The sequence below is a fragment of the Neopelma chrysocephalum genome, unplaced genomic scaffold, assembly GCF_003984885.1.
Source record: "Neopelma chrysocephalum unplaced genomic scaffold, ASM398488v2 Primary Assembly neopelma1_71, whole genome shotgun sequence".
NCBI lineage: Eukaryota > Metazoa > Chordata > Aves > Passeriformes > Pipridae > Neopelma > Neopelma chrysocephalum.
Genome location: NW_020897731.1, coordinates 16,085,821 through 16,108,429, shown reverse-complemented (window position 1 = coordinate 16,108,429; position 22,609 = coordinate 16,085,821). Strand labels below are relative to the sequence as shown.

Sequence of the window (22,609 nt, the reverse complement as noted above, 5' to 3'; positions counted from 1 at the left end):
AGCCATGGAGTGCACTCTTGTTATGAAATAATGTTCCCTTTCACTTTACCATTTGCAGTTCCAACCCTTCATGGGCTCTCACACAGCAAAGCACAATTTGCGCTTAAATTTAAATTTACATTCTCTCTTAACTGCTTGTTACATTAAGATTACAGTCCTGTTTGCATTGTCTTCAAGGACCTGGCACTACATCAATTTTCAGTAAAATTCAGAACTTTACTAAATTCAGAAAACTGCATTTTATAGAAGCTGTGTAGAATGAAGACTGATTTCTGCAATAGTGCAAGTCGTATACTCAAGTCAAAGCATGTACTGACTTTCTCTTAAATGTATACCTTCAAAAACACTATACTTTTTCTTACATGGTTTTGGTAATTAAAGGGACTATAACTGCATGACTTGTAGTCTGTGACCCCCTGGGGCAATGGAATGATATCACCAGTTACCATCCTCATAACCATCGGCAAGCTGCGAAGGTCTATCAATACCAATTTACAAGTGAGGACATCAAGATCTGCACTCCTAAACAAGGTAGTTAGAGAGCCTGGGAAACTCCCAAATATAGATACTAGTTTTGCTTTCTCTAAGGAAGTGCTCAGGTCACTGTTTTGCTCAGCTTTTAAAACAGCACAAATACCTGTGTGGCTTTTGTGGGGCTGTATGCTGTAACTCACCTTCCCCACAAACAGCAGCCCTAGGAATACGTCAATTTCTAAAAGCCTGAAGCACAGGTTCCTCTGCCTGTGTCACAACTCACAGCATGAAACATCTCATTTTTTCCTGTTTGCATTTCACAGGGCTAGATAACCCGGAGGAACTGGTCTCAGTTATAGAGGAGGGCTGTGATCCAGCAATGACTTGAATTCTCTGATCTTCTAACTCCTGGGCAACTGTTGTCACTCTTAACTACACCCATACCACATACTGCTGACTGTAAAATAGCAATTTTACCTCCTGAAGGTGACATCCTCAAAATTGTTCAACAGTAGTGTAAAATAGATATAGGATGCAATTATACCTCAGACATTGTTATAGTATATTTATATATGTTTGTAATTAATTTGTACTTTTTAGGCTGTATATCAATTTTGGGGATGTCAGATGAAAATAATAAAAGTAATAATAATATTTCATGTGATATTTATACTGTTCCTTTCATCCTAAAATCACTTGACAGTATACTAAAAAAAAAAAAAAAAAAAAAGGAACGCTTTCCATCCTCTGGCACCATGTATATGTGTGGTGTTACCCTTTCTCTTCTGCAAATAGTACAATATAACATCATCTCTCTTTTTCTGCCACTGCAGACTTTCCCACATATTTTCTGGCACAGACTGCTGTTCAAGGGATATCAAAGTGTTCTTATTTCAAAGCAGTAAAAGTACTTATAGTACCACAGCAAAGGAGTACAGGGCGTGACCTGGCCTCTCCCTGCTCTTTGCAATGCTTCAGCCATCTTCAGGTTCAGGAGGTACAAAGACTGCAACTGAGCTCACCTCCCAATGTCCTTATTACTGTTCATCCAGCACACACCCATACAAGCAGGTGACCTGAGCTCGGATAAGAGAACAGGGTTCATGGTCTCTGCTAGACCCTGATGCCTCTGCTTCTGTACAATGTGCAGTCAAACTGTCTCATACAGGTGTGGCACTGACTTGGGGGGAAAAGCAGTTTCTCTTCAACAAGGCACAGCAATGCTGTGAAGTCAGCCAGCATAAAATTTATTTCCAATAAATGAAAAATATGTTCTAATTAGTTGAAAGAAGATCCATTTCTGTACATGCCTAACTGGATTTTATTTATTAAGTGTTGAAAGGTCTATCAGTATTTTCTTATTAATTTATTTATGCCATTCTGCATATGATATTAAAAAAATTAAATGTTCAAAAATCAGAAGCAAAAGATGTTCCTGTGATTAATTCTAACCTAGTCTGCAATTCTCCTAAGAAACAACTCTGTAATATAATAATGCTTATTTCTCTCTTTCATTTGCTCATTTCTTATTTCTTTCTCCTCATATTCACCAATCTGACATCTCTGAGAAATTCTTAAAATATAAAAGAGAGTATCTGGGAAGACTCTTGGAAATGTTACTCTAGTTTTTACCAGTTTGTAATAAAGGAGAAGCATTTCTTTGTTGTGTAAGGGCACTCCCCACAAAGACTGAAGGGGAAGAGGCAGGAGCTACTGAAAACAGTTTTTTCCCCAGCAGTTTACATGAGGCATTAGAAGTTGTTTGAAACAAGGACTGTCCATCAATCTCCTTTCACATTGTACAGTTCTTTGAACCATTCCTTTATTTAGCAGAAGCTAGACTAGTTGTATCTAAACTGTCCTGTGACAATTATGAAGCTACTTCAGATAGAGTAGTAGGAAGTAGGTTGAGACAGGTAATAGCTGAGCCTATTATTATTATTTGAAAACCCTTCATTGTTGCAGAGATCTCTGTGTTCCAGTTTGCTAGTGTCCTCCTCCCCTCTCATCAGCCTTATAAAGAGAGGAAAAAAAATGCAATGTTATGGAGCACAACGCAAATAGCAATAAAATATTAGAGCCAGACACATGGTTTCACAGGTAATCTTTTTGCAGTTAGCCTGTAAAAAAGTTTGATTGCCAATGACTTTGAAATTTCCGCTACCAGTACAAAGAAAATCATAAAATCATAGAATGGTGGTTTGGGTTGGGAGTATCATTCAAAGATCACATAGTTGCAGCCCCCTTTTATGGACAGGACACCTTTCACTGGACCAGGTCACTCAAAGCCCCATCCAGCCTGCCCTTGAAAACTTCCAGAGATGGGGCATCCACAACTTCCCTAAGCAACCTGCTCCAGTGCCTCACCAATCTCAAAGTAGAGAATTTCTTCCTAAATACCTAAGCTAACTGATAGTTTTTCTAAGTCTTTCTGTTTGAAGTCATTCTCCCTAGTCCTATCACTACATCTTTATGACTTGGCCCATATCAGAAAAATCCAACACATAATTCAGTATAGTGCAATTTTCTCAAGAGCATTAGCCAGAGAAATTTATTTCAGAAAATTTTCATCAACCAGCACAATCACCATGCAAAAATAACATGCAATTATTTTTTTAGGACAGGCAGATTCAGTTCTTTGCCATTTACAGCAGGAAACTCCCAGTGCAATATTAAGGCAGCAGTCAGGAAATGGCTACACCAAGTTTCAGCAAGGCTTATGATAACTTTCTCCTTCATTTTCAAAGAATGCTGTGAATGCTGTGGGATCTCACACCAAAATAGACAATTGAAACTTCATATATCTAGTTGGTAACCAAGATTCAGCTTTGTAATAGTAAATGTGATGAAGGGAATGCTTTGTCATTTACAAGGCATTCGCTACATAGGTATATTTCATAAAATTATTTTCTAGCTCCTGGACTACAATTCCTTGAGCACACATCAGTGACTATTCACCCAGATAAAGTTCCATAAGAGTTTCTCAGTGTGTGCATTTTACAAAAAAATACGGTGTTTTCTTGTCAGGTGAGCAAAGTGGTCTCAGACCACATGGGAAGTACACTTGCTTTTTCTGATATTGATCTTCATCTTCACTGCTGAGAGCTTCAGTGCTTCTCAGCCTTCAGTGGCAGGACCATGTCACAGTCCAGCCTCGTTCTTTCATCTGTTAGTTCAGTAACTGTATTGTCAGCTCCGAAGCTAACTGATTGGGAAAGGAGAGCGTAAAGAAAGCTAATAATTGCTCTGATGCTGCTTATCAAACAGCCAGTTCATCTGTTACTCTCCTTATCAATTCATTTAAGAGTAAAAAGACTTCTTACATAAGAAAAAAGGTGCTGGGATTACTTTACTTATAAACACAGTATTTGCAAAATGGCTGTTCTGAGACAGGGAACATGTCTCAGATGATGTTAAGACATTTTTTTTCCAGTAAAAAAACCTCAGTTTCTCAGTGGGGAAATGCTGCTGTTTCTGATAAGTAGTTTTTGCTATTCATAGCTGTTTTACAGTATATTTAACATGAACATGCCTAATACCTACCTTAAACTATACAGAAAACACCATTGCCCAGAGAAGTCGTGAATTCCCCATCCCTGGGAGTGTTAAAGTCCAGGTTAGAGGGGACTCTGAGCAACCTGGTGTAGTGAGTGACATCCCTGCCTGTGCCGGGGTGGTTGGAACTAGATGATCTTTAAGGTCACTTCCAACTCAAAATGATTCTATGATTCTACATAATGCAAACTCCAGCCAGAACCAGTCCTAAAAATGGATTTTCTTCGGCATTGGATTATGCCGTATTTCCCCTCTGCGCTTACTCTGTATTGCAAGACTGACTGTAGTGTGTCGTAACCTGGCAGCCAACCAGGGAAACATTTGTTTTCTACAGGTGCAGTGCTAGTAGGAGAGCTAGAAGCTAGTGTTACTGAGGTTTGATTATCTGCTAGGTTTGATAAATGGCTTTCAGCTGAACAATCTGAGTGGTGTTATAAACAATTTCTCTTTGTTTGATGTAATCGTTGGATCAGGAAATTGAAACCCATAATTCTGCAAAATTGTGTTACAGTGTTACAGGAGATATTAGCTCCCTGATCTGCTTCTTGGGCCTTTGACTGCATAAAACAAATGCTAATTAGGAATGCTTATTACATTTTAGTACCACTTCTTAAGACCTAGAGTGTACCAGCCAGGTGTAGATGAGGAGTTAAGTTTAGGAAAATTAAACAGTAAAAACTTCACAAATCTTGTAAAATTTCAAATTCCCTTGTGATCAAGACTGAAGTTCTGGTGGAAATTATGCTGCAGTTTGTTCTTCTGGCTAAAAGAAAGTTACAAAGAAAATTCACCATAGATGTATTTAAATTACAGGTATTTTAAAGCTGCATTCGAAAAAAATCAACAAATGGATTATTCTTAGTATTGGTCATCAACAGATGTAGTTGAAATACAGTGTAAAAAAACCCCTACATGCTCCCATTTATCTGGCTTAGCCAAAACTTATGAATTCAAGCTGTAATTGAAAACTGCTGTTTCCCTTGTCCCTTTTTCTCTCTCTACTTCAGAGAGCTGACCAGATTGCAGACTAAGCTTCACTTTCCCTCCAGCAAGCCTGATTGCTCTTCATCTGTCTTCCAGATCAAAGTCCTTCTTTTTAAAAAAAGTTCAAAAATAAACACCCAATTTTCCCACATCTCCATGAGAAATTTTACTTCCTCCAATACTGCCAGCATACAGAAGCCTTTCTTCTCTCTCACTTTTGGCTTTATTCTCTCAAGACAGAGTACTTCACTGCCACACTTGACATTTCTGGCAGCTATTGAGGAACGGATTTAAAGCAGTCCTCACCTTAAGAGTAAGGAGTTACATAAGGTCAAAATTACAAGCCTGTGCTGCAGGCAGGTTGCAGGAGTGGCTGGAAGCTAGAGATTTCCATGGTGCCAGCTCAGAAGTAGATGGTACCTCCTTAGGGGACTCACACTACTAAGCAGATAGATATCCCCAGCTGAAACTAGGGGCATTTGTGGAGAACACAGTTTTCGGGTTTCTTCTGGGCATTTATACTCACTGAAAGTGTCACACACATCTTGCCCTTTCATATGAAGATCATTGCCATGAATTGCCATGGAGCATGGACAGTGCCACCATTTCAGATGAACTCTGGCCGTCTGGCACTTTGTATTGGTTGCAGTTTATGTCTGAAATGTGTTGAATTCAAAGCATTACTTCCTTCTCTGGTTGTTGAGGAATTCTCTGAGTCCAAGTGAACACATTTACCTAACCATCTTAACAAAAACTGAAAATACAGAGTACTTAAAATTATTGCAGAGCTTGTCCACAGCCAACACATCAGCTTAACAGGCTCCCAAGCAATATTCCAAAAACTGACAATCACAGGTCTCGCATTTTCCTCCAACATCTCTGTGAATGCAGATAGCAGGAAGCTTTCTCTAGCATCTCGTGGATAAACTCAGTTTTTCTCTACAAGTAGTTGATTTATTTCCTGAATTCCCTCTACAATATCAGCAATCCTATTTTATTCCTCTCCACTCAATCCCATATATTTGCAGTCACAGGCTTTGTATAATTATCACTAGAGATTTTCTGAAAATTAATTACTTTCAGTATCTACAACCCAGACAGTATCATTTGCCATGATCTTGGTTTCCACTAGTTCTGGTTCTTGGTTAGCTTCATCTTTTCAGATATGCCTACAGAATAACTTGACAAGGATGCTACATAATTTCATCCTATCAACTTTGTGGTTTCTCCAAAGAGACTTCAGTTACAAGAGGGGAGGGGAGGGGACGCCTTTGCTTCCCCTACCAATAACCTATAGTGTTTTGCCCATTTACTCCGAGTATCCACTCATCAGTTTTCTATCTCACCTCCTGCACTGCTTGATAGTTGTTTAAAAATCATCAGATAAAAAATTTACTAAAATAATTAAGTACTTGATTATGTTTAAATAATTTGCACTAAAATTCACACCCAGTCTGCAGAAAACATGGTAGCTGTGAAGCATGGTGGCATGCCAGTCTTCAAACTGAAACTTCCCTCTTCTGCAAGAAAAACATTATTTCTGGTAGATATGGCTTGTGTTGTGACAGGACTGAACACAGTTGTGATGTCTAAAAAAATGTACAGCATTATGTTGTTGCATGAATCCTGTGACCACTTGGAGATATTTTAATTTAGGACTAAATTTTGGCTTGAACTCTCATTGCATATTAGACTCATTTTGGCTCAAGTAGCATGTCTGATCTGTGCAAAACTAAGACGACACAGCCTTAAATTATCCCAGTGAGGGTTATGACTGTGTTACATCAATGAGAAAGGAAAGAGATGAATTTCTACTTTGGCTGTTTTCAGCTGTTTAGCTGGAGACAGTTTTCTGAAGATTTTGCTGACAGAATATCAGCATAACAGTTTATGCAATGTGCCTTTGACATGAGTAAGATACAGTGATTTTAAAATATCTGGAAAATTGGGAAGTCAAACTAAATGTGAAAATAAAAAATAAAAAATAGTTCACAATTTCTCATTTCCACACATTTTTTGTGGACAACACAAAGTTAGAGAACAGGCAAACTGGAAGGTGACTGTTACTTCAGTGTACCTTGAAAACAGAAACTAATTAATGTAAAAGAGAAAAAAAAAGTCTACTGCATGTCACCTAAAGAAATGCTGCTATCAGTAAATTAAAAATGTATGGCTTGAGCTGCATAGCATCTGCCTGCCTGAAGGTGTGTCTGTAAATAGTGTGGAAGACCAGAGGACTGAAACAATGGATCACAGATGGGTCACGAAAAGAATGTTAGTATTAATTACACAATTCTAAACAAATTGAAAGCTCTGGAAATTTGAGAATAAGTCTTTATTCTTAGAAGAAGATTTGTCCTAGATTACATAATTTAATTTCCTGTTGTTTAACAGTTATGTGTTACCACATGGTGATAACAGTTATATGTAGGGGGTATGAAAAATAATTATTATTCAACATCTGATCAGTGTTTATTTCACTTCTATCTCTTTATCACTAGCAACAGGGAGAAACAGACTGAGCAAAATGAGAATTGGACTTCTAAAAAATGGAACTTTTTCTCAAGTTTAAAAAACATTGTTCGATTTATACATTCTTTTTTTTCTGGGCTATTCTGTTTTCTGTTTCTATTCAAAACAAGAAGAAGGGCTGGAAATAAAAGAAGAGAGCATGTAGGTCAATTTGAAAGAGTTCTGATTAGCACTTAGTGTTTGGTCACTTGACAAAAAAAAACTCTAAACTTGCCTATATGTGGTTGTAGGTACGAAATATTTGAATAAATGGCTAGTATTATTGTGGCAGTATTATTCTACTGTCAGTTCACATCTTTGGAGATTGCTTTCTAATAATATGAGTAGGATTTTTCAAATATGTTTAATTCTCTTGAGAAGAAATGTTTTGTTCTTCTACATGCTCAGACTTCGGTGGTAATTCTATTTACTTATGTACCATTTCCCATGATGACACCCTGAACTGTTATAAAAAAGCCCACAATACATTCGTCTTAAACAGCAGTTGTAGAGCCAAAATTCTATTTTCTCTTGTTATAAGCACTTTTTCATTTTGCTTGTTATTTACCACACTGTTCATGATGTTTGAACCTATGTTACCTGTTCAGGGAGGATCACTGGGCAGTGCATGCCCTTTTTGAGAATATTCTGTAAGAATGGCTTTAGTCAGAAGTGAACTAGAGCAGGACTTGCTGAAAACGGGCAGATAAAGATGAAGGAGTTCAATATCTCAGATCATGTGGAAAAGTTAGCAAACAACATGGCCAAATGAGTCCTGGTTTGAGCACACTGGCGCTGTCTGTCTGTAATCACTGCTGCTTCACTTGATAGAATATTTCGTACTGCAGAGAAAGACTTGTGTGATCAGCAGCAAAGGTTGTCATGGAAATTACTATGTCAACTCTGGCCCATTTCTTTTTAACTTGGCAGTAGTTTTGGAATACCCTGTTTACTATTCTCTGGAAAGGCAAATGAAGTTTTTAAAAAAAAGGTTTCTATCCCTTCTGTCTTTCTCTTTGCTCCTCTCTTTCACCAGTCCCTTACTCATTATTTCTAAAATATTCCTTTGGTATCCTTGGACTGATGGAGAGACTGATAGATGCTAATAATAACGTGATAATAATAATAATACATACATACATACATACAGGGACCTCTGACTCATTTTACATTTAAACATAGCCAGGTGCAGTTAAGTCATGCAGTGATCCCCTTTGTAGTTCGCAAATATCAGTTACAGTTTGGTTACTTAAAAGGCATTAGTGATCTATGAAAAATGTATTCTAGTCTGTTGAGCTTCTTACAAATGCGATTAATCGTATTTCTGACTGGAGAATAAGACAGTTAGCTGCTGAGATCCTGCTTACAATATTACATGGCTATTCCTTCTTTATCAGCTATGTTTGGTGTGGTAAGTGGGTCTGTTTTCCCAAGACATACTTTCAGTATATCAGAATATCATCAGAAACAGAACAATAGCCTTTGTATGTGTAACAATACACATGCTCTAGTGTTGCAACTGATGTTTTTTCCTAGCGTTAGAGAGAATCAGCAAGTAAAAACTTGTATTCAGGAAAGCTCTTATCAGTTACACTTAGCTCAGTTGAAAATTTACTGGATTTTCATTAGCAGATTTCTCAGCCTTTCATCATGGATTAATTATACACTAGAGTCAGTCTTACGCAACAGAACTACTTCTGCTCACTCAAAAAACAACTAAAGAAGGTAATAGCATAAGTGAAATAAAGTGTCATTCTCCACTGCAATCAATACCAGAGAAAATTCAAAAATTACAATTCATTTTTCATAATTTACCTTCCTAAGCAATAAAAAGAGAAGAAAGAGTTAAATGAATTCTGGTTTTGATTTGTGATGCACACTGGAGTTTTCATGTTTGGCAGGTAACAAGCTTTCTGTCAAAAGTGATTTTATCTTTTCTGTATTCCTGCAAATGGAAGCTGAAATGAGATGCACTAAGATCTGAAACTCCCAAGGAATGTTGAGCAAAATTGGGAAACCACTACTCTCCCTTAGTTTTTATTTCCAAACATCTGGCAAATTATGTACTTCTTCTTTCCTGACACTTTATAAAATTTAAAGTCTACCTGAAAATGTTATTCTCTGGGCTGAGATAAAAACAGGCTGTTCTGTAAAAGTTGAAATTGTCATTTGCACTGCACAGTTGAAGAAAAAGCCAACTATTTGTCAGGTGAACATGGAGCATTCTTTCACCTGGGGTCACAAAGCACTTTGCAACCTGCAATGAATTTTGCACAGGTCTTAGAATGAGGCAAAGAGCAAACTTAAGCAGTGATTAGTGCACCAAAGTGCTGATTCAGTCCTTACTTCTCAATGAGAGCTCTATTACTCAATATATGGAAGTAAGGAAAAGGAATCTCTTGTAGTTATAACACTACTTTGTTCTCTGTTAGTGCTGAGTGATGAAGGACCTGGTTTCCCTGCTATATTACTTAACCTAATTGGAACTATGCTCTCAGCTACCTCATCACTTAATAATACCTAGGGATTTGGTACCTTCATCTTCAAACTCTGAATAGTTAATTACTAGTTATATATTCAGTATCCATTTTTTAAATTAAAGATCCATCTGCATTGCACACATAAAGTGCTTCATTTCTTTTCTTAAGCAATAGATTTCAAAACTAAAGGCAAAGAGCTTGAGATTTTTATGCAGATATAGAGGATACAACTCTTAGACAGCATACATAAACCAACTCTGCCCTAGAATACTCTATACCGTGGCTGCTAACCTTGATATATGAAAGGGGACAGATGGCTCATCCACCAGTTCTGTGTGAACAAAATGAAATACAACTTCATGGAGCAGAATTATAGACTTTGTTCTCGGAAAAAAGCTAAGGTGTAAGCTTTTGGTTTGGTTTGGTTTTTAACCATACAGGCATAATGTCTGAAAATCAGAATATAGCATGTTGTATGCTTTATACTAGCTCCTAAACCTGCTAGTCAAAATAGCTGCCAAGTTAGTTAGTCTGTATATATCACCTCTGCAGCTGGACTAATTTTTTAGCAAGGTCAGTGTGAGCAGCTTTATGCTTTAGTCTGATACAGGATTTTGCCCAGAGATATTTATTTGTTAAATAAAGCAGAAACTAATGTTCAGATAATCATAATTTTCATATAATAATGTTCTTACAATAGGGCTAGGATCTATATTGTGTCATAGAGTTAAATATGTTCTGGTCAAGGAATAAGACTACAAATGAAGATGCTAAGATTATTAAATTGGCTATCTGCTTTTCTTTCAGAGGAACATTTCAATGGCTTCTTTGCATAGACATCATTTAACACCCTACAGCAAGAAAAATTAATAACAACATTTATTCTAATATCTTAATTTGTCTTTAAACAATTCTGAAACTCCAGACTGGTTGCATTTCTGCCAGCTGAATAACCTTCGGCCAAAACGAGAATTGAGACAGCATAAAAAAAAAGTCAGAAAGTTTGCTAGACATCTCTCCTTTTTTTGAAAACTCTTGCCCTTATCTGTTGTGACTGCAAAAGAGAACTGCTGGAGCAGCTGATGATAAAACTACCTGGCTGAAGGAACTACATGATTCAAGTCTACTCTCAGTCAGTAACAGCAAAAAAACCCCAGATAGTATTAGTCACCTGTATCCAGCTGCAAATACTGGCCACTAATATCATTCTTCCACCCCACACTCTCCTACATGAAGATGCACAAGACCATCATGCACCAAGCAGATAGGTTTCCAGAGGGCCTGACCACCCAGCAGGTACAAAAATAGATGCCATGGCAATATTTTGCAGAGTTAGATGAACAGATGAACATGTCATTTATAAACTGCTGCCTCTCTTAAATCTATATGATACCTTAAGTTTGGACTTCGAGGGGCTGAGTAGGTGCTTATATTTTTGAACCACAGTGGGATTTGGAACAACCAGATATACCCACTGCATGTGTGTGAATCTGACTGAAAGCAGTATAGAATCATAGGATGGCTTGGGTTGGAAGGGGAACTTGAAGATAATCTAGTTCCAAACCCTGCTGTGGGGAAAGACACCTTCAACTAGACCGGGTTGTGCAGAGCCCCATCCAATCTGACCTTGAACACTTCCAGGGGTGGGTCATCTACAGCTTCCCTGGGCAAGCTGTTCCTGTGCCTCATCACAGTAAAGAATTTTTTCCTAGTACCTACTGTCTTTCAGTTTGAACCCATTCCCCTTGTCCTGTCACTTACATGCTCTTGTAAATAGTCTTGTCCCATCTTTCCTGTAAGTTCCCTTCAGGTACTAGAAGGCCACAATTCAGTCATCCTGCAGCCTTCTCTTTTCCAGGCTGAAAAATCCCAGTTCTCTCAGCCTATGCTCATAAGACAGGTGCTCCATCCCTCTGATCAGCTTGGGGGCCCTCCTTTGGACTTGCTCCAACAGGTCAGTGTTCTTCTTGTGTTGAGGACTCCAGAGCTGGATGCAGTACTCGAGGTGGGGTCTGACCATAGACCTTACCAGACTATACCTGGAAAGGGGAGTTCTTAAGATGTGGATTAAGACCTATGACAGGTGGAAAGAACTCCAGCAAAGGTCTCATTTTTCACTGTGTCTATCAGTCTGTCTCTTACAACGTTCTCTGCTTGAACAACTATGAAATGCTTCATAGTTGCCTGTAGGGCTAGGAAGGAAAGTCCTTTGCATTTAGAGGTAGTAAACCAAGAGCAAGACATGAGAGGGTAGATAGGAAAATATCACATTTTCTTTAAAACACTGTAAGTTCAGTTGCAGGTTTAGAAGCTGACTTCTTTCTGTCTTACAGAAGTTGCAAGGAGAAACAGATTTTTCTTAAATAACAGTGTTTCACTCCTGTCAATTCCTAGTAGTTTTAAACCTTGTTAGATAATTAGCAATCAGTAGTATTCCAAACGAGGCTACTGAGAGTCAATTCCAAAGAAAAAAAATCTTTGCCTTTGAACCAGCATTGGCTGATTTGTCAATGCAGCACACAACAACACATGTTGTTATAAATGTGTGCAAATATTGGCCAGTAAGGCTTTTTATATTTCTTTGTGAGAAAAGGAGAAAGAACAAGTTTGTGTGTTATATTTCTGCAGTACAGAAGACATACTCCTCTGACACTGATGGATGGTGTTTCTACATAAAGTTCCAAAGCAAAATGGTACTAAGGTTGTTAAAATGCTTTCCACAATTCATACCAGCAATGAATGATAGTTTTTCTGTCTTCTTTCTTGCCATGCGTGAAATGAGTCTCTACCTCACTGACTCCAGCTGCTCATCTGTGACCATTTCTGTTGCTTTGTATGATGGAGGCTATAAAGAGTAGTGCTGTGGCAACCTCTCCACAATGTAACTACTGCATCAAGCAAAACACAAGATTGCATGTTTGGATGGGGAGGTGTATCTTTCCAGCTCCTTTTTTTAAATCAACAGGCTGGGGATGCTGTCCTATCTATTATTCCTCTGGTAAGTTCTGGAAAATTTCAGTGAGATTTGAGTTTCATGTTTTGTACTACCTAGCAATGGATGTTGCAGAAATGAGAAAGGTTTTTATGTATGAAAGCCATACCCTTTTCTCTCTGGTAGCAAATTCCATTCTAAAGAATGTTTTATTCCACTTCAGCTACAAAATTATGGTGCTGCCAAACATTGCAGTCACAGGCTAAAGCTCTCACCAAAAAAAAAAAAGCAATATCCTTTTGACCATTTCTTTCTTTCAAGTTGTTAATAATGTACCTTGTGTTGGTGCAGTATGTCTTAAACTGTCAACACTAGCAGAAAAATGTCAGAGCAAGCTGCTGACAGATCAGAGCAGTCTAGCACCATAACATGTATGGCACATATACATTTATATTTTCTAGCTTGTGTAAGCTTACTAGTGCATTTGCAAATCCTACTTCGAAACTGCAACAGCTTTGAGATCTGTAAACTAAAAAAAAAAAGGGAATTTTAATGCACTTAACTTGTTAGGAAATATATAAAGTTTTAAAAAAGGAGCTGTGTTTCATCCTCATCATTACCATATTTTTTCAGACGCACAGCTGTGCAGTCTGGTAACATATTGGCCCAGTGTAACCAAGTATTTGCTTCCATGTTTATAAAGTTTTAAGTAAAACATACTTCACCTAAGACACTCAGGTGCGATGAGGGCCCTTAAATATTTGGTTGCAGAGTAATTTATTGGTACATGGAATTAGGGGTCAGTGACCAAGTATGGTGCTAAGAATTAAGCATGTAAGACAGTTCATATTTATAGGCAATTTAGTTCATCTTTATATGTTCCACAGAATTTGTATTTGCTGTGTCAAAGGCATACAAGTCTCAGTGGCAATGCACTAACAGGCAGTCTGTTGTACCATTTCAAAGAAAATGGAACAGCCCCAAATTTTCTTGACAACCCTAGTTTTAAGAATACTTCAAAAGACATTTTCTCCTAATATTCCTGCTGAGTTACTGAGTTGAGATTCACAGATGGCAAAAGGCAAGAGTTATTGCTACTAATTAATGATTAAGACTAATCAGTTCATCTTTTTCATCTCTGTTGTAAGAGGCCAATTTTGAAAAAATCCTACTCTTAGAATAAGTAGAAGAAATTTCTGCACTAACATCCTAAGATTTTTTTTTATAGGCTGTTTGCATAACATGACTCTTTTTCAAGTTAGTTTGAAGTAAGATGAAGCATTTTTCATGTTAATTCAAAGATTGAGCACCTTATTGAGCAGTTCCACAAAGGGACATTATATAAGAATCCCAGAGCAGTACTTAGGCTCAGACCCAGTGTTCATCTGATATTCCAAGTCATCTACCAGACAGATAATTAAAAGTAAGAGGATGGAAAGCATATATGGCATTTTCTACTAATACTGTCTCATTTTATGACTGGTTTCAGCTCAGAGAATATCCTGAGGCCAATACGACTTAGGAGTCCCACTTAGTACAACCAGGAAGCATCTTTTTCCATTTGGCATTTGCATTCATTCCTTCAAAAAGAAAGCAAATATATTTTTAGATTTAAAGGCAGAGGATGAAACAAGGTGGCAGAGGATGAAACAAGGTGGTAGAACATGATTATTTGCAATCTCTCATGTCTTGGATACCTGGATTCAGTCTCTTCTCTACCTCTTTTCCCTAGCAAGCAAGTCACAGGCTACCAGCGTTTCTAGGATACCTCCATGTGGAAGAAATGTGACCACTGTACTCCTTAAGTGCAAGAAAGAAAGAAAGAAAGAAATGGACATCAAGCATGATGCTGAAGAACAGTAGTGTTTGGTATAGCAAGCCTGTGTTCAATTCCTGTTTCAGCAACTTACTCATGCTGTCTTGTTACTGCCTGTTTCAAAGTACAACTCCCACCACTGCCTCCTGCAAGACACAATTTGTAACAAAGCAGAACCTGCTTATGTACAGTTTGTGTAGGATCTGATCCACCAGGCATGCTCAGGGAACACCTACTGCATCAAGCCCTGCAGGTGAGACAGGCAATGGAACCTCTATTTTATGGTTCCCATAGGACACGAGTAGGAGGTAACTGTCATGACCTGTCAACACTGAGATGCTGAGGCACATGGCCAAGGCAGAGAATTAGTCAAGTTTTCATTAATGAAAGGCTTTTGCTGCCTTTGAGGCAAGGCAGCACCAAAGAGAGGTTTGGAGGATCTCAGTGTTGGAGCTTCATGTCTAAGTCCTTCTTCAGAGGCCTATGGATTTTTTGAATTTATATCTGAAGTCTTGATTTGAATCTCAAGTCTAGTACTACATATTCTGTATATACATATTCATTACAGTATTACCACAGCTTCTTTGCTATGTCCTTTCCCATGGAAGAGACAAGGCCAGTGTCTCAAGAACACTGACCTCATTTATGGATCCTTTACAAAGATCAAGACTGATCAGAGCAAGAATAATTTTGATGCCATGCAGTGCACTGGAAGGTTGGACAGATGTTCAGTACCTGCTAGTCAGACTGCCAGCATAAAAGCCTATCAATTTTTTTTCTACAATTATAGATTCAGTCTCGAAGAAGTAGTAAATATAATTATAGTTTTATTGCTAAGCTTCCCAATGTTGAGTGTATTGTAAAGTCAAGACATCTCATATTGACATTTTTAAAAAATGAGACAGCTAAGTCTTTTTTAAATCAAAGCTTGTATATCACTTTCAGTGGTTTAGATAGTTTAAAGTCTATTTGCTGATCATTCCAATTCTATGTCAAATATGTACTTCAAGTCCAACAGAAGCAAATCCTAAAATGCCAAAAATAGCCTAATAATAGATGTGTCTGACATCAGTGCCTTATTGCTGATTTCTACAGGAACATGAGAACATTAGAAACCAATATCCTAAATACTGACCAAACCCAGGCTCTGGTTAAAAGCTCACTGAACTGAACATTTTACTTTTTAATTCAGTGTGTCTGTTTAGACATCGGCTCTGGAAACCACTTGTTATAACTGTGAATTGAGCAACTGCATCAGCTGAATCACTGTCCCATGCAATGTGGTCACAGATCAAAGCCCTTCTGAAAGTAAAAAGGAATTGGTGAAAGGACGCTATGCCCTTTCCAGTAGTGATCCAGTTGTCCTTCTAACGCTGATTTTTCTGTAACAAGCAGAAACCTACTTTTCATAATCACTTGATCCTCTGTGTCATTACAATTTTTCCTGTTCTCCAGTGGATTTCAGTGCAATGCATTTCAATAACTGGTTTTCCAGACTTCCTAACACTAGGAAGATACACTGGACGTTTGTACCTCAGATACCTACAGCTCATTGGGATTTTATCTCCATCTATGTAAGTGGCATTACTGCAGCAAATGCTCTGTACAAGCAATCCAGCACATCTTTTTCTTTTGCAAGCTATGCCTATTTGAGAGTCACAGGGTAGTGTGTATGGATGAGAATATGAAAGAAAAGTTCAAGAGATCTTTTACAATCTTTTTCCAGTCCTAGGAGAGGTCTTTGGGTTCAAAGAGTTCAGTGATGCTGGAATGTCAGCACTGATCATCTGCCAAAGAGGTAAGGAGGACAATATCATGACTGCAATACACTAGTGAAAGTGCAAATCCCACTTTCTCATCTCCCCAGACTTTTGGGAATTTTAGTGATATATGGTCCGGAGGAGTACTATACAACATGCCACCCACCCTAAAACCTTTGTTTGTATGATTGCACAAGAAAATTTCCTTAACAACACTTTGCAGCATCTGCCTTCTTTGGAAGACAGTTGGTTTTGCTACTGTATTTCAATTTATTTTGTCTGTAGTGTTAGCTAGCCCTACTAGTTTTTAAGTCCTGAAGTGTATTAGCTTTTCCAGGTGTGAGAGACTGAAATTGGTTAATGGCTTAAACACCAGGTCACCTACAAGTAAAGAAAGATGAAAGTGAACTTAACCACCTCAAAAGCTCTTCTTCTCTTAACAAACTTCCACCTGATTCTTTCTTCTTTCCCACCTTTCTCCCTAAACATTAATAAGCTCATTCTTTATCAGGCTGAATAATGACATGCACTTTGCAACCTTAAATGTTAGCTCTACCTGAGAAACTGTGCTGGAAAACAGTGTAAAGACCAAGTACATTGTGTCTGACTCTTGGCCCATATCTCTGACGCTGTCCTTACAAAGGCGTTCATCAGGTTTGTTAACCAGGACTGCCCTCTCACAATAGACGTCAGCAGGCCATGCCTGAGAATGAGTTCTGTGACTAATTTAGCAGAACGTGACCTTTCAGAGGAGGCTGGAAGGCCAGTGCAGTGTGTAAGTATGGAAATAGAGGAAAATACCCTTGCTGAAGCAGTGAAAATGAGGGGAGACCCATATAAAACCTTTGGCTGAGCTCCATTACATTGCACATTGGGATGGAAACCCAGTCTGGCATGAAATTATCATTGTATTACCTAGTAATATATCAGACAACACAAGGATTTTTGTTCCTTGTTACCTGGAAGCCATCATAGGGATGGTCTAGTCATAAAAATTGTTCATGAAGAGAATTATATTTATCTCAAGGAAAAAATAACTATTTCTCTACTAGTTTCTATGGGAAAATATAGGAAATATTCATATAAATTTGCATTTAAATAGTATTCTAATATTAGAAAGCAAAATGTCTGGTAATGTACTGAAGTAAAACCACAAGTACTTTGGTAATGCAGAGAAGGGGCTTTTGCTTCTGACACAATTGGCAAGTCACGTCCCCAGCTCCGGAGCTGCTGACACTGTCAGTTTTAGTGTTTCAGCAGGAGAAAATGTCACTTATACCAAGGAGGTGCACGAACAGGGAGTCTGGGAGCTTCAGCTCCTTCCTGTTTTTCAAGCTTTTCAGTAATGCCTGTTTCTCACAAATAAAGTGTTCCTGGCTGTCTGACACCTGTATTGCCAGCACTGTGGGAGGCCACCCCCCAGGCCCAGTTTAGGTGCCTGGATGACACATGTGACTGTCCCTACCCTTCACCAGACAACTGGGGACCTCCCTCCCACCTTCCCCACCCAGGGTGGTTGCTATGTCAACACCCATCACCACCACCCCCCCAGGATGTGGTTGCTATGTCAACGGTCTCCTTGTGGCATCCACCCCTTGGAGGGAAAGGCTGGAGGGGTTGCCATGGAAACCATGCTGTCCTGAAGCATCAGTAGAGCTGGTCTCTTCCCCACCTTTCTTCCCCCAGAATGTTCTGTCATGCTGCTGAGACAATCCCCAGACATGTCCTGCTCTATCCCACATTCCATCCCCATGGCTGTGCTAGCCCCAGCTGCCCACAGCTGCTCCCACCTGCCTGGTAGCAGCTTCCCCAGCCATGCAGGGATGGCCTGATGGGAGACCTTTCACTGTCACAGCACTGGAACAGCTCTCATCTGGAGACATAGGCAGCCCTTGGACAAACCAATATAAGGGACTTAGCTCCACTTCTCAGGGAACAGTGGAAATGAGAAGTCACGGATTGTGCTGGTGATGAAGTTCTCAGTGCGTGACTGTGGGAAGATGTAGCAGGGGATGCACATCTATTTGGCAGCACATATACATTCTCAGACCAGGCTTGTATCATATAGCAACAACAACCAAAACCACCTCTTCATCTAGAAATACTTCCTGTATTACATCACTCTCTTAAAATTGAAAAAGGCTCCAGAAGGTGTGATTATTTTTTTTTCAGCTGAGTTTGTTGTGGGAAGAAAGGATCTGAACCAATTCTGTAGAAAGGCTGTAGTAAGAAAATGTAGGAAAAAATATTCAAAATCCCAAATATTTGATGGAACATTAAAATACACAGGAGTACTTTTACCACAGGTATTTGAACAGAAAAAAATCAAAGGTCTTGACTGTACAACATAACAAAGCACAGTTAATGAATACCTGCTTATCCCTAGAATATCTGAGCAAAGTGATTTGTTTTCAAGGATCTCTTCCCTATCACAGGGAGCATCTAGGGATTTGGAGAAGTAGCATAGTAGAGGAGTTTGCAGATATAGTCTGAAAAATCAGAATGTTGTCAATGCAGAAAACATTAAAAAAAACCCTAGTTTCAGAGTCACAAGGTGCTCACACATACTCAATATTTTGCTTCTTGCAAAGTTAATAAGTGATACAGCGAATGCTAAATAAGAAGTATTTGAACGCATATTTATCAGTGCTTAGGATAAGGATTGTCAAGAGTTCAGGTGCATATTCTGAGATTACAAACACCAGCTTTGACATTAAATATACAATTACATGGGAAATATACAATGAGTTCATCTCATATGAGTTCCTACTGCTGAATCATCAAAGGGGCAGAGATAGACTCTCCTCAGGGATAAGGGACACCATATACATTTTAACTATTGTTATACACCTGCTGCTGCTTATCTAAGAGAAACGTGTAACTGCAGATGACCTCACATAATCAAGAGAGTAACTTACAAAAATGCCCAGATCAAGAGATTTTGAGTTACACCTTCTAATAGAGATATCTTTCTATCTTACTGTATTTTTGAAAGAACAACACTTGTTCTCTAAGTGGTATTCCAGCAGGAAGCCTGGAACATGCTTACAGAAAACCAGAAATCATCCTCTAATCTCATGCTAAAGGCCATTACTTCATTTGTAATTTCAATCATATTTCACATTACAATAAAGCAGTTCCAAATCCATCTCAAAACTAACCTTTTTGCTTTGTTCTCCTCTGCGTTGACTGTGTAGCATAGAAAATTGGCTCACAGTATGATATAAAAATATGCAATCCATCATTGCTCTTCACTAGACTTCAAGCTTTATCTCGGGGGAAATAGGAACTTGTTTGTGTAGAAACCTAAAATCATGATGGTCTCTGTATTATTGAATATATGTCTTTGATCTAGTAGGCACTTAATGTAAGAATATACAGTTTTGTCTGGAAATCTGTCATCTAGACCTGCCTAAGCAGAAGCTGCTCAATTCCCCATATATTTTCCTCATCTGCTTTCAAAACCTGCCTTTCCTTTTCGACTTTACAATGCCCGTAGCAGAGAGTTCTTAAATTTAATTATGTACTGTATGAAAAACTGTTTAGTTTGTTTTCATCCGATAATTTAATTTTTCCCCTTTCTTCTGCAGTAAAATATTGTCAATAAAAAAATTCTTAGCACCTTTTAAACCAGTCATTATTTTACAGGTTTTAATTATGGACGTCTGTAGTAGACTTGTTTACATATAATTTTCTGATACTGTAAGATGGATATGCCTTCTTTTGAGCAATACTTTCTTCTGGCAAAACACCTCATGGAAATAGCACTGGTCCTAGCTATAACTCTGCTAGGAATTCAAGAAACATTGCAATCAAGGTACATTGATTTCAGTCCATGGGTCTTTCCTGAAGAACTTCCAGTATAAAACTGGAGATAGAAAAAGCAAGGTGGCGGGGACACTAATTGAGGTATGGATGTCTTCAAATGGGTCTGTTTATTTAGCTGATTCGAATTTCTTAGCTTGGTGTCGCTGATGTAGCAGAAGAAAGCATTTAAGAGGGAATAAGGCTGGTGAGTTGGTGTACTACACGTAGTGAAACAGCACAGAACAGTGGAATCAAATTTGGAGAAGAACCCAGACATCCATCAGTTAAAACTTCCTAATTCATATCTACTTAGAAAAATGAGTTTGTTACAAATTTTATCAGAGTAGGGATTTCAAGGACAAACTCTTCAGTGAATAGCTTGAAAGAAAGCAAACTACTTAAGTGCTATATGATGTGATGTTATGTAAAGAAAAAAAAAGAACAGGAAATTCGTCTTTGAAATTTCAACTTCCACAGGGATGTTTGTATTGACAAAAAGACTGTTATAATTTAGGTGCAACATAGAGGATAAATTCATATCCAGAAGCAAGAGAATGTTAATCTACAGCCATTTATAAACGTATTATGAAACTACTTAGTTACAGTGTAAGGAAGAACACAACAACAGTCATTAATATCAAATTTCCCATGATTTAAAACCACATAAATTTTTTCAAACAATGCCCTGAAGCCAGTTATAGGATAATTTAAGTGAACAGCATAATTCTAGATTATAAGAACCTTCAGAAAGAGTCTGGTTGCACACTTGTTGCTCTTTTGTATAAATATTAATGACTGAAAGGCTTGAATAGCATATATAGATAAATTGTATATATGAGCTAAATATTTTAGAACTTTTGTCTTGATTTTCTTTGATGTTTCTCTGACTAAGGCATTAGTGTGGCATATGCTATTTCAACTACAAATATTCTGCTCCTTCTACAAAATAAGTGGAAACCAGACATTAATAAAAGAGACCTCTGACTAAGATTTCATTCCTCTGAAATTTTCATGTGGGAAAACCGTCATTGCTGCCACCCTGCACCTAATTTGGTCTACTTTTCAGATTAAACAATAGGATTTGCAAGTATACATATTTACATGTAGGGACAGGAGATAACATCGTACACTCATTAGAATTAATATAATGTGAGTGGAAACGTGACACGGCCCTGTACCATGGACCTGTACACATCTCCAGCAAAGCCCCAGTTAAATCCTCTGTTACATTTCTTTGTTGGTCCATACATGGGAAACAGAAATTACATATTTCTACTCAGTAAACTTTAGGTTAATTTTAAAAACCAAACTTCACAGTCAGTTTGGAGTGTGGAGCTGTTTTATACTAGAAAGACCAATGAGCCCCTCTTGTGCAACAACAGCAAATGGATAACAATGGGAATGAAGGAGAATATTGAGAAATCATAAATGAGAGCAGTTTGAACAAAGTGAAGAATAATGTGTGGAATTAAAAGGGACAGATAGAGGCCTTACAGCCAGCAGAACTGCATTACCTACCTGAAATACTTTTGCCAAATTGTCAAAGAGAGCTTGACCAGCACTGACTTTATGCTTGACTCCCCTGACTGTGCCATTTTTGCTGAGGATGTTGACTCGCTTTGTACCAAATCCTTTCTCTTTAGTGGCTCTGACTAAAATGAGCAAGTCATCCTCCTCGTTCTCATTTTCATCACACTCAGACCCCATGTGTCCATTCTGCTGCCCGTCCACTTCGCTCAGCCGGCTGGTTTGGTCAGTCTCTGAGCTACTGGCATATTCGGAGTCCAGAGAGTCGGCAGGCTCCCCATCGGCGTACACCTCCTTCAGCACCCTCCCGCTGTGTGAGGATGCAACGCGGAATCGAACCTTCCTCGACAGCCTCTCGTTGTCTGCCTTCACCTCACTTTTAAACATTGCCTCTTCCATTGATATAAGCAGTTTGCATTGTTCCAGCGTGGTGCCCATTGCATTTGCCAGTTTGTCACACTTAACAACAATATCAGCACTGTTTTCTGTTGACAGGGGTTCTCATATTAAACTAAAGAGGGTTCCCAAGAAGCCACTGCTGTTCTGCAGTTAATAATAGATGCATTTGTACTATGGTTACCTTTAAACTAAAACCTGTAAAGTGATATCATTAATTAAATATTAAAAAGACATTGTGTACTTTTTAGCACTAAGGAGAAAGCAAGAAAGGGAGAAATTATATTCATGGATTAAAATAAAAATTTAAACTCACACATGAGGGAAGGGAAGGGAAGGGAAGGGAAGGGAAGGGAAGGGAAGGGAA

At 38.4% G+C, this 22,609-nt stretch overlaps 1 protein-coding gene and 1 long non-coding RNA gene across 2 annotated transcripts in view; both read right to left on the bottom strand.

The window, feature by feature from the left end:
• Window positions 1-22,233, bottom strand: part of GRXCR1 (glutaredoxin and cysteine rich domain containing 1) — a 39,023-nt gene extending 16,790 nt beyond the window's left edge. The window contains exons 1-2 of the mRNA XM_027686720.1: window positions 21,838-22,233; window positions 19,363-19,365 (exon numbers count right to left, since the gene is read on the bottom strand). Of these exons, the coding sequence (XP_027542521.1) occupies window positions 19,363-19,365; window positions 21,838-22,233 (399 nt within the window). The remainder of the gene's footprint in view (window positions 1-19,362; window positions 19,366-21,837) is intronic.
• LOC113969270 lies at window positions 13,413-18,011 on the bottom strand. The gene is made up of 4 exons (XR_003534802.1): window positions 17,673-18,011; window positions 14,847-14,898; window positions 14,634-14,736; window positions 13,413-13,458 (listed from the first exon to the last, which is right to left on the bottom strand). It is a non-coding gene; the product is annotated as an uncharacterized LOC113969270 (long non-coding RNA).
• Window positions 22,234-22,609: the final 376 nt, after the last annotated feature.